This window comes from Mytilus trossulus, chromosome 14, assembly GCF_036588685.1.
Source record: "Mytilus trossulus isolate FHL-02 chromosome 14, PNRI_Mtr1.1.1.hap1, whole genome shotgun sequence".
In the NCBI taxonomy this organism is placed as follows: domain Eukaryota; kingdom Metazoa; phylum Mollusca; class Bivalvia; order Mytilida; family Mytilidae; genus Mytilus; species Mytilus trossulus.
Window position 1 is genome coordinate 51,406,885 of NC_086386.1, and position 13,650 is coordinate 51,420,534.

The window sequence follows — 13,650 nt, forward strand, 5'->3', positions numbered from 1 at the left end:
TAGTATACATTAACTAAGTGACTCATTTAAAATATTTTTTCATTCAGTTTGTTTTGCAAAGTACAAATATGATATAATAAAACATTTTTTTTTCTTCATTACTCAGGAGCCAAATAAATAAAGATTGATCTTCCATTTGCTTCTTATATTAAAACATCATTAGATAATTACATTATTTTCTGAAATATTCATATTGAGGTTATAATATTAAGGAATAATGGGTTTCAAACCATTTCTCCCATTATACATTAAGTCAAAATTTGCGGCCCAGGACAATATTAGTATTAATTTTCAAGCACCGTCTTATATTTCAGGTATTTAGTCTTATTTTGACCCGGTTAAACATTAAGTAGAAATTTCCTGCCAAGTGACAGTAATATATTTGCGAAGTTGTTAAGGAAGCCCGTTCCAGCGACACATCTATATATTATACCTTAATACAAGAAGTGACACACCCCATCCCAGGTTTGGTGACCAGTAAAGTAAACAAACATGTTTATTTGATCGTTAGCATAATACAACGATGACATTTCACACATTGACATTTAACGAATCGACAAGTTACAAATCATCAATATTCAAATTGACAATTTACGAATCGACAAGTTACAAAACATTAATATACAAATTGACAATTTACAAATCGACATGTTACAAAACATCAATATACAAATTGACAGTTTACGAATCGACAAGTTACAAAACATCAATATACAAATTGACAATTTACGAATCGACATGTTACAAAACATCAACATACAAATAGACAATTTACAAATCGACATTTCACGAATCGACAAGTTACAAAACATCAATATACAAATTGAAAAATCACACAGTTACAAGTTACAAATTGACAAGTTACGAATTAAGAATTTTGACCCCGTTGGCTTTCCATAGTTTTTGAGGTGAAAATACGGCCATATTTGTACCATTTGTTATGATGAACCTTAACTTTCATGTAACATGCACTCAGATGAATTTGCTTATCTATTTTTTTATCACATGCAAAATAGGAAAATATACTGCATTACAGTAGGATCATTGTGCCCTCTTCACGCAAATATATATACAGATTCTTTTTTAAAATACACATGTTAATTATGTTGTAAAGACCTGCAAATGTCCCATGCACGTAGTCTCATAGCTTTGAAAATACTATGGAGTTAATAATATTTTTGTATCCGCTTAAAAGAGTACTTTCTTGTAGGCAAATTGAAAAAAAATGTGGGTTACACGTACTTAGGCACGAGACATTTCCTATTTACGGGAGTGTGAGAGGGTGGTGGGGGCGGGGGGGGGGGGGGCTGGTCTGCGTTTAAAGAAACGAATTAATCTGGCCTTCATTTTGATCATTAAAAAAATCGGGCCTAGTATATATACAATTGCTCAAAGACAATTCTGAATTCATCTTCAATAAGCATGTATACGTATGTTGAATAATAAATTCTGGCTTTGAATTGATTGAAAACAAATTGCTAGGTTAGCATTTGAATAAAAAAATATATCTGTCTCGATATAAAATATTTATTAAAGGAAGTTCAATTTATCACCTGGGCCGTCTACAGGACCCCCTGTTGTATGAACATTCTACTATAGGGCGTTCTTTAGGAACCCTTGTTACTTGTTTATAATAAAGCAACTGTTATGGCGTTCTACATGATCCCCTGGGAGGTCTACATGATCCCCTGTTGTCTGAACATTTTAAATTCTCCCTCATGAATTCGTCCGAATTTAAAACATTTCTATACTAAATACATGGCTAAATAAGAGACAAGTCATACTTTAGGTTTGTTTGCTCGCAGTAACTTTCTTATTTTCTCAGCGAAACAACATTTAATATCTTGTAAACATTTTACAAATTACAAAAATATACCACAATTCCATCTATATACATTCACAATGTCCTTTAAATACATATCAATACAAACATAACTGTAATATATTATGCAGAGCTTAACATTAACTTCGTCTATCAAAGTTACTCGAGCACATCGATAATAATCAAACGTAATCAGGACTTATATATGCCTATAAAACCCGACCCGTACTACCGCCCTCGAAATATTCGTGCAGAAAACAACAGTAACATCAGACCACTTCTGATTTACATACTAGCCAAACTTGTACCACAAGTCTAAAGATAGAAATAGAATAGGGAAATTCCAAATATAACGGAATAGAAATAAATTTAAATTCTCCCTCATGAATTCGTCCGAATTTAAAACATTTCTATACTAAATACATGGCTAAATAAGAGACAAGTCATACCTTAGGTTTGTTTGCTCGCAGTAACTTCGATAAAACAAAGGAATAAATAATTTGAGAACTATATGCCAAGATTCAAGGAAACAGCCATTTGAGATTTTAAATTGTCTTTAATATACCCATCTTTGGATTTATCAGAAGCCCATCTACCGTGGACTTTAAGTAACCTATCAGAGACTCCTCTATTAGCCCCCGTAGAAGCGCCACCACTTCTCAAACTATGAAGCCCAAACTTAAGCTTATCTAAACCAATATCTGATAAACTCTCTAACAAAATTTATCTCGCTCTGGTATAGGACAATGGACTATTTATATTACATAATTTATAAACATCTTTCGATTTCATAAAAGACAGTGCTCTGAAAATATAGCTATCAGAATTTTTACTCAATTCAGCTAAATTGATATACTTATTTAACCAAAAAACTGGACATAAATCTGTACCTGTTGCAGCTATAACAACAGAATTACCCCTTCTGTATAAATCAGTTTTGCTTTTATCAATGCGAATTTTAACATGACTGACTTGAAACTCAATATTATTCATTTTAATGTTAGCCAATTCACTATACCTCAAAAATTCAGAAAATCCTAACAGAAATAATACTACTACACGCAATTTTTTGAGATTATTATAATCTCCGAACTTTAAAACAATTTTCCTTAATATATCTGGCGTAATAGGTTCTTTTTTGTTTATAGGTTTACTTAACAATCTCCTTCCTCCTTCATAAATAAGACCAAGGAATTTGTCTGAACAAGGATTATGTTTGAAATTAAAGTCATGAAACCATTTTATTGAATAAAAACTTGCATCTAAAATCGCAACACTGGATCCCTGTTGAATGAGTCCACCTATATACATAGCAATCGTAGTAGTTGTCGCTGGTAAACACTCAAGTGAACATGAAACACACCATTTTTCAAACTTTTTAAAATAGCACTTGTATTTCTTAATTGTAGAATTTGATCTAGACGATTCGACAAAAGAGGGTAAATCTCGTATGATACTGGCAAATCGTGAATCATTGGCATAACACTCAAATTGTTTCCATTGATCTGTAAAATAAATATAATAATGAATACCAAGTAATAACTATAAACAAAGTAAATATAATTAACATTACTACTATAAATGAATGCGGCATTTCCCTCGCAAACAACCCAGTGCGGCATTTCCCTCGCAAACAAATGAATGCGGCATTTCCCTCGCAAACAAATGAGTGCGGCATTTTCCTCGCAAACAAATGAATGCGGCATTTTCCTCGCACACTTACTGTGGCATTCAACCTCACAGTATTTAAAAAAGTCATATACTTATATAAATACAGTGGCATTAACCCTCACTGTATTCATAAACAATTAATCAACAATGTTAACAATGACATATCTAATTGTTGCAGTTAAAACATCACAATGTTAAATTTAACGTTCTTTCGAATATAGCCTCATATCTGATATAACTGCGGCAAATAACCATCGCAGAAAACTAAATCAACTACAGTCTGTATACAACATTCAATGTATAAATCTCAATACTTCGAGAAATCCAACAACAAAACATATACATTACTGTTAAAAGGTCTCTGTGCAAATATACTCTTTTCTTGTGAACCTTTTGTAAAAAAGTTCATAGGTTTTACATACTCTCTAAAGTCTATAACAAAAGATTTAAATCTGTCTGAAAACCTATTCACTAAGATAGGCCAAAATAACGCTGATGGCCATTTAGGTACAACTAAAGTGCCTTTAGCTTTACATAATCGCATGTGATTTAAACACTTGCTAACTAAACAAACTGGTGGAACTAACCAGTTATTATGAGCAGACCAATCATATGCGAAAGCATCAACCCCGGAAGTATCCGGTGAATAATATCTAGAGTTAAAATAGTCTACTTTTTTGTTTTTCGAATCTGCAAAACGATCGCATGTGAATGGTCCCCATAATTTATCAAAACATATAAAAATTTGATAGGAAACACCCCAATCGTCATAATCAAAAATTTTGCTCAGATAATCTGCATAAGTATTTTTATCTCTAGGTATCCATTCAACATCCAAGAAAATATTATGTGACAAACAAATATGAAATAAGCTTAAAGCAATATCTAGTAATTCTACTTTCATGCTACCCTTTTTAACAATCTGTACTACATTTTGGTTATCTGTATAAAGTTTAACAAATTTTCCTGTTAAATCAGATTTAAAAGAAGAAATATTCTTTTCTACAGTTTTCAATTCTCTCCATGTAGAACTTTTGCTTCTTTCATGACCATCAAACATAAAATGTACAATTTTGTTATCATTCATTATAAACCCTGCTCCGGCATACTGACTAGCGTCAGTGAAAATTACACGCTGTGGTATTCTATTTATAGGTACAATGCGTTGGAAAGATAATGACTCGCATTCAAAATACCAAAATTTTAGTTCCTTCAAAATGTTGTCATTTATAGGGATGACATCGTCCCATGCAGATCTACAACAGACTAACATATGCATATGCTTCGTCATCATTTGACAAACGTTACCAAGAGCAGGAATCATAGAAATGATTTTTCCACATATTTTAGCAATACATCTATAAGTCAAAATAGTTTTGCCATCTACTACGCTCGATATTACCAGCTTTAAAGCAAATAATTTTTTAAGCGATATTTCTAAAGTACAATCTTTAAAGTTCCAAACAAAACCTAACCAATCAATATTTTGTACTGGTTCCCAGACACTCTTTTCTGTATTAGCAATAAAACCGGAAAGCAGTAAATCATTTTTTACTGTTTTCGATAATTCAAAACATGTATCAAAATTTTCTGCTGTACCCATACCATCATCTAAATAAACCACCATGGGAAATCCTAAAGATCTCCAGTATTTAACTAACACACGTACTGTCTTGGTAAATATATGACCAGCTGATGAAAGTCCAAAAGGCAAAACCGAAAAAGTAAAATAACGCACTGTATCACCATATTGCCAAGAAAATCCTAAATATTTTTGATGATCAGGGTGAATTTCTATATGGTGATAACCAGACTTTAAATCAAATTTAAATCCAAAACCGCTAAAATTTACAAATGTCATAGCTTCTTTAACTCCTTCAAATTTAACTTTGTTTCTTGACAAATTTATTAACATGCCTCAAATCTAAGACTAATCTTTCTTTACCCGTACTATTTACCGACACAGTAAGTGGATTAACGACAAATGGTCGATTTACTTCTTTTATACATTCTTTAGTTAAAAGTTCTTCAATAGAATTTTCTACAAATTCTGAGTGTTTTAACGCGGATCTATTATTACTTAGAAAAATAGTCGGTGGTTCACTCAGAAAACGAATTCTATAACCAAAATTAATAACATTCATAATAAAATCATTAGCGTTAAGTACATTATTCCAAAACAATGCATGTTTTCTTAAATTTCCTTTCACATTTATAAGATTTTGACCAGATTTTTTCTCATACTTGTTAACAAATTGAAAACAATACTCAACTTCATCTATGTCTGTATCTGTTTTGTTACTGGGTCTTTCCTGTGTTCTGTTCCTGGAACTTTGTTGCACCAACTGTCGCTGTAGGAATCCTTTTTTCGGGGCAGTTCCTTGCAAAGTGCCCGGGCTGGTTACAATAGAAACACTTGTAACTTTCTGACTTGCCTGCTTTGGAGAACTCGGTATCACTGACTTGGCCAAGGCCACGAAAAAAAAACTCCTGGAATTGAATTCTCCTTTTCTGGAACCACTATTGGAAGATTCTGGTTTACTGTACGGCTTGGAACTTCTTTTACGAGAAGCCCTGGAAATAGCAGCACGCAAATCACTAGCATCTTCTTTATTGTCGGCCAACGGACTATCCAAGTATTCTTTAACCGTGTCCCATCCATGCTTGTCGGCTATCTTTAGAATTTTGTTACGCTTACGGATGATTTCCTTTTCCTGGGAAATGATTTCACCAACTTCGGAAGCGTTTCCAAGCTTTATACAACTTTCAACGGCAGCAAGTCTCTCCAGACGCTCGGTATTAAACGAATATTGCACTTTAATTCCCTCACTATGGAATACAAATTCTGGTTGATCGACACCGGTTGCTTTAACACTTTTTCCTAAACGAGCTTCGAAATGATTAATCAAGGAATGTTTTTGCTTCTCTAAAGCATTGTTTAAAGCTGACGTAAAAAGCGAAATAGCCCCGTCCGTACTTAACTCTGTTTCGTTACTAGTTTCAGCATGTTGAGTAGTAGCACGGCGTTCATCATGGTCGGAGCCTTCCTCGGACATATTATGCAGAGCTTAACATTAACTTCGTCTATCAAAGTTACTCGAGCACATCGATAATAATCAAACGTAATCAGGACTTATATATGCCTATAAAACCCGACCCGTACTACCGCCCTCGAAATATTCGTGCAGAAAACAACAGTAACATCAGACCACCTCTGATTTACATACTAGCCAAACTTGTACCACAAGTCTAAAGATAGAAATAGAATAGGGAAATTCCAAATATAACGGAATAGAAATAAATATATATCTACTATATAACGTTTTATAGGATCCCTTGTTGTTTGTTTATCAAGTATTTACTACCGGTAGTAATACAGGATCCCCTGGGCGTTCTTCATGATCCCATGTTGTCTGAACATTATATATCTACTATATATAAGACGTTCTAAAGGATTCCTGTTGTGTGTTTTTCATGCACATATATTAAAGGGCGTTCTAAAGGACCCCCCTTTTTTTTTATAATTCTATAATTTAAAAATTAAACATCTAAGATAAGATATTCTATAAGATCCCCTGTTGTTTATTTATAATGAATATACTAGAGGACTTTCTACAGGATCGCATGGGCGGTCTACAGGATCCCATGTTTTATGAACATTATATGTCTACTATACGATATTCTATAAGATCCCCTGTTGTTTGTTTATGAAATTACTACTATAGAAGGTTTAATAGGAACCCCTGTTGCTTGTTTATCATATATATATTGTAGGGCTTTCTACAGGATCCCCAGGGCAGTCTATAGGATCCCCTGATGTCTGAACACTATATATCTACTATAAGACGTTCTAAAGTATCCCCTGTTGTTTGTTTTTTTCATTTATAGACTACAGGGTGTTCTACAGGATATCCTGGACGGTTTACAGGATCCCCTGTTGTTTAAAAATTATGCATCTGAGATAGGACCTTCTATAGATTCCTCTGTTGCTTGTTTATTAAGTAAATACTATAGGGCTTTTAGGATCCCTTGGGCGGTCTGCAGGATCCCCTTTTTTCTCTACATTATATATCTACTATAAGACGTTCTAAAGTATCCCCTTTTGTTTGTTTGTCATTTATATACTATAGGGCGTTCTACAGAATCCCCTGGACGGTCTACAGGATCCCCTGTTGTCCTAACATTATATATTTACTATAGATAAAGGCAACAGTAGTATACCGCTGTTCAAAACTCGTAAATCTATGGACAAAAAACAAAATTGGGGTAACAAACTAAAACTGAGGGAAACGCATTAAATATAAGAGGAGAACAACGACACAACATTAAAATGTAACATACACAGAAACGGACTAAGCATTAGACAAAATCCGATGAGAATAAAAAATAAAACATCAAAACCAAATACATGAATTTGGGATAGAAAAGTACCGTGACACGTCTTATAGTAATGTGAATTCACACTCAAATATAAAAGAAAAAACGATACAACGGAAACACAACGTTAAAATGTTACACACACAGAAACGAACTATATAACAATGGCTATTTTCCTGACTTGGTACAGGGACATTTTTAAAGATAAAAATGGTGGGTTGAACCTGGTTTTGTGGCATGCCAAACCTCGCACTTTAATGGCAATGTTAAATATAACATTGAAATGACAACATAATATTACAGGACTACAATACAAATAAATAGGAGAACGTATTAGACAAAGAAACACATGATTAATAAATAACAAAAGGCATCAGGTTTAAAATTCAATACGCCAAAAACGCGCCTCGTCCACACAAGACTCATCAGTGACGCCCAGATATAAAAGATCGAAAGTGAAAAAAAGTACAAAGTTGTACAGCACTGAAGATCAAAAGTATTGACCCCTAGACGGTCTACAGGATCCCCTGTTGTTTGAAAATTATGCATCTAAGATAGGAAATTCTATAGGTTCCCCTCTTGTTTGTTTATCATGTTTATATTATAGGGCTTTTATGATCCCTTGGGCGGTCTGCATGATCCCCTGTTTTCTCAACATTATATATCTATTATAGGACGTTCTTTAGATTCCCCTGTTGTTTGTTTTTCGTGGATATACTATAGAGCGTTCTACAGGATCCCCTGTGGTATAATATTTGTGTATCTGCTATAGGGCATTCTATAGGATCCCGTTGTTTGGTAATCATGTATTACTAGATGTATCTATTAGGGAGCGTTCTATGGGATCCCCTGTTGGGTCTATAGGATTACCTGTTTTGTAATAATCGTGTATCTGCTATAGGGCGTTCTATAGAATCTCCAGGGCGGTCTATAGGATCCCCTGTGGTTTAATTATTGGGTATCTGCTATAGGGCGTTCTTTTGGATCCCGTTGTTTGGTAATCATGTATTACTATATGTACATGTATCTACTAGGGAGGGTTCTATGGGATCCCTTGTTGGGTATATAGGATTACCTGTTTTGTAATAATCGTGTATCTGCCATAGGGCGTTCTATAGAATCTCCAGGGCGGTCTATAGGACCCCCTGTTGGTTGTTCATCATGTATCTTTAATAGGGCGTTCTATAGGGTCCCCTGGGCGGTCTATGGGATCCCCGGGTTGGTCTAGTGGATCCCCTATTGTTTAATAATTGTGCATCTGCTACAGGACGTTCTATGTTATCCCTTTCAAAGGGGCATATTGTTATTGTTCGTTTCTTTTTTTATCATTTCGATTATAATATATCTTCTTAAGTATATAATATATCTTATGAAATTAATAAGATATCTTATAAAGTATATAAGCTATCTTTTTAAGTTGGTAAGATAGCTTATAAAAAGTAGATTATATAAAATATCTTATATGTTATATTAGATATCTCATATATTATATGAGAGAGATATCTTATATATCATATGAGATATCTTGGTTAGAATAAATAGTAAAACGGCTTGCCATAATATAATCATTGAATATATTATCACTAAGAGACAGTACATCATAAATATATAACGGAAAGGGATATTAAAAGACGTGTCAATTTCTTTTCTCGATCCTTTCTGTACAAATCCATAAGATTACGAAAACTACTAGAATTGCCATTGCGAGCAATGGTGAATGTCATACTGTTGTCAAGTTGCCAGACGACCTTGCCACTGCTAGGTTAACGTCAGCAATTTGAAAAAAAATTATACTAAAAAAAAACATGTATGTAGTTCTGAGGACCATACAAATTGTTGACACCTACTTCACGGTACAATGTAGAAATAGTGTCCGGCAAGGATCGATGGTTTTCGAGTGATTCGGTCCATATTTTTTTTTCGAGTGTAGTTCGGGCTTTTTCGAGTTATAACACATGCGATAAGTTCAATTAACTGCTATTTCGTAATTATAATAGTTTTTTTACATTACTAGCCATCTTATATTAAATACTGAACATGTTTCGATCAACAAAGAAGCACAATTTCCTTGTATTTAAATAGAAAATTCAGGGTTTACTATTGTCCGGGTTTTTTCGAGAGCAACTGTGAAATCGTCCGGGTTTTTAGACAATTGGTCCGGGTTTTTTTTCAGAAAATTTGAATAAGAAAAAATGTATTCTAGACTGTAGAAAATGATTATTCTAGTTTATACCTGTAATTCAATGAATGAAAATATTATTTATTCTCAATAAATCATAGAAACATAATACTACATTGATCAAAACTAACCTTTTTGAATTTAATGCAAGTTTTCTGTTCGGAAATCGTTCTACCAAAACTTTCCTGCATTAAATTGGAAATTATCAGATCCTTTATAAAAGATAGAATCATAATCTTTTTAACTTCATTTCATTGTACTTTTGTTACTTTAAACATATTTATTAATAGTTGATTGGGAAACAAGTTATTGCAACTTATATTAATCCCTTTCCACTTTGGTACTCTTGTTGTCAAAGTAAATAAAACCATGGAGTTTTTATACGGAACGTATTATGGTACCCCGTTGTCCATTTGTCCATTGTCATCATGTCGGCTAAAAAACTCAAAAACGCTGTAGCCAATTTACATGAAACTTCAGTGAATTGTCTATTGAGGTATCATCCCTTTCGAAGTTTTAGAAATTATTGATTTTACAGTTCCGAGTTATTGGATTTTATTAAACATTATAGAGTTTCTTAAGAACCTGTATCACTCACCTTAGTCTATTTGCTTCAGTGCATGTCACACAAAGGGCACTCTTCAATATTAAATATAAAAAAGGAGATGTGGTATGATTGCCAATGAGACAACTATCCACAAAAAAAACCAAAATGACACAAACATTAACAACTATAGGTCACCGACAAGAAATAGAATTAATGGCAAAATTATCTGTGTTGGTGATGGTGACTTGTTTGTATATCTTATGTTACTGAACATTCTTGCTGTTTACAGTTATCTCTATATATAATGAACTTGGTCAAGTAGTTTCAGACAAGAAGATTTTTGTAAAAGTTAAGATTTTGACATTGAGAAATTATTTATAGGTGTCATAACGAATTAGAATAGATATCGCTTTTGATCAACTCGAGTTATTTAATTTCAATATAATAATAAACGAGCCTTTGGCGAGAGTTGATATCAAGCGATCATATCCCATTATCACAACTAATTAAACCAAGTTGTCTTAATACGGACAACACTCTCATTGCGTTAAACTAAAATTCAGAGAATCGTGTTCTAGCATTTTGCACACGAAATGTACATCGTCGTTTCCTTCGAAGGTCACCAATGACCTTACGAATAGCCAGTGAAAATGTCGTAATATCGTCTTATGATGATGTATAAGGTGCCAGACCACCATCTAAAATTTCCTATCTGTTCTACCAAATTATGCATTTTTCACAGCTTTCTAAATATCTTACCCTAAGTTCAACTTCCTAGAAACCAGGTATATTCTGATATGTACATGTTACATCTTTTTTACGTGCCAATACCGTTAAAGCCTTTTAAGAAAACAAATTGACCTTCGAAATCTTTAATTAGTATACCGTTGAGCGCAATAATCCTCAATTTTTAATTCTAACTCGTACATGTAGACAAGTAAATTTTGGGTCAAATGGACTAAATATATTTCTCCTTCATCAAAAATTTGATTCTAGAAAATTTGTTGGTTAGTAAGTAATCAAGGACATCGAAAGCACTATTTTGTGTCAGAGTAGGGCTACTTTTACATACGTTCTACATTGGAGGGAGTAATTGGTGGTTGGACACCAGCAGATCAAATTAACGCAGATTTTCGTCTTTTCATATCACACTCTGCGTAGTGATGATACGAGAAAATTCTATTCATGCAAGAAATAGATAATCAGACACAACCATGCAGACGTGACAGGTGTATCATGCGACAATGGTGCAGCTGTTTATTAAAAAAGCGGAGTAAGACACCTCAGTACTGGACAGCAAAGAAGAATCAGACAAGTGCTATGTAATAAAACACATTCTACTAATACCCCCGCCCTAACACACAAAAAAAAACATGAATGAAAAATAAAAAAAAAACTACAGACACGATTAATCCGCTCGATTTTTATTCCAATTGACAAAAACATTTGATTTTATACATAATAAACAATGAAAGGAATAGCTCATCGGGAATTCAAATATCTGTATGTACGTCTCAATCCAAATTAATACTTAATTTGAAACTTTGTTTATTATTTCTTATCGTAAATACACTGACAAATAGCATTTCAAACTTAAGGCAATTTGCATAATCACTCGAAAAAAATTGGACACACTCGAAAAAGCCTGGACTGCTCTCGAAAAAAACCGAACATAAATAAATGAATTTAGTCTCAAAATATCGTTTTCAATGCAAAAACAAGAATTTTTGTAAAGAATCTGTATTTCTAAGGATATATAGATTCCATCTATGCATTTGCTTCAACATTATCAGTGTTATGTGTATAAAAATGGCTTTATTCTGTATTTTGGAATTTAAGCATTTTAAGGCTTATTTCAACTTTTTTTTAACGAAAAATAATGTCGGGTTAGGAATATCTTTCTATATCAAATACTATCATACATACTATAACATTGTATATTAAACACAAGCGTCTATATCACGTCTTGTTAGAGATGAAGTCTGTTTGTTTACATTTTTGTTCATATTCACTCGAAAAAAGTGGTCACACTCGAAAAAGACCGATCAAATCACCCGAAAAACCACGATCCTAGCTGGACACTTTACCTACCGTGTACTTTGTATATTGAATATCATGGGTCTATGCTCAGGCATACTAGAATTCTAAACATAAAAAAATACTGTTTACCAGTGTTTATAGTATTAACGACCATCTTGGACCATCCCCTTATTAAAAGTACAACTTTATATGATGGTTTACATTATAGCCTGTGGGCTACCATTGCCAAAGTCTTAATTTCTCTCCCAGAGTCTTAGACAGATAGATTTCTAAATACTGAAATAGCGTTTAGGTGTATGTATGAGACAGCTATCCACCATAATTCAAATTACTTGGATAAAAGAAATTATATCAACACTGAGAAAACCCATACCATATATTCCACTTTACAAACAAATGTTAAATTTTTCTCAACACAATTGAATAAAAACAACTAACCGCCTACATCAAATACACATTATGAACATGATGAAAAACAAATATGACAGACTTGAACCAAAAATAACTATTGCAATAAGCATGCCTTAATACCTGGTTCTGAGGCACACAAACAAGTTAAAAATGTACAATAACACTTATAAGCACCATGTGAATATGGAGATTTTTTTCTCTAGTAAAATCCCTGTATACCAGTATACAAGTATATGTATTAGCAAAATAGTAAATCAAATTTCCCTTATAACAGCTTAGTGAACATTACAAATAATATGTAAGACTTCAGTACAAGCAAGATAATATAAACTGTTGCTTAAAATTATATTTATTGATTCATCATGTTCATACACACAATGTTCATACAATGTATATCTTTTATTTTTTAACAGGAGCTACATTTGTAAAAGAGAAGCCACAACATGCACAAAGGACAAACTCAATATGCAGGTTTACAATTTGAAAGTGGCGCACATTCTTTGGAATTTCTACAACCTTTCAGGAGAATTGTTTTTTGAAGTAAGATTTTCATATTTAATTCAAATATTTAGCATAAAAATACATTACATTCAAGATTAAGGG

General features: G+C 33.1%; 1 protein-coding gene across 1 annotated transcript; it reads right to left on the reverse strand.

The window, feature by feature from the left end:
• Positions 1-2,329: 2,329 nt before the first annotated feature.
• LOC134697851 (uncharacterized) lies at positions 2,330-5,354 on the reverse strand. Its single transcript, XM_063560140.1, has 3 exons — positions 3,842-5,354; positions 3,186-3,327; positions 2,330-2,486 (listed from the first exon to the last, which is right to left on the reverse strand). Exons 1-3 carry the CDS (start codon positions 5,352-5,354, stop codon positions 2,330-2,332), a joined length of 1,812 nt encoding a protein of 603 aa, XP_063416210.1.
• Between the last annotated feature and the right edge of the window lie 8,296 nt (positions 5,355-13,650).

What these genes read in the sequence shown, in the direction of transcription:
- LOC134697851 (XM_063560140.1), bottom strand. Translation starts at nt 5,354, where the DNA reads ATGACATTTGTAAATTTTAGCGGTTTTGGATTTAAATTTGATTTAAAG. An exon ending in TGCACAGAGACCTTTTAACA is followed by an intron (nt 3,328 to 3,841) that starts GTAATGTATATG and finishes TTTATTTTACAG; the next exon opens with ATCAATGGAAACAATTTGAG. An exon ending in TTTAAAAAGTTTGAAAAATG is followed by an intron (nt 2,487 to 3,185) that starts GTGTGTTTCATG and finishes TGGGCTTCATAG; the next exon opens with TTTGAGAAGTGGTGGCGCTT.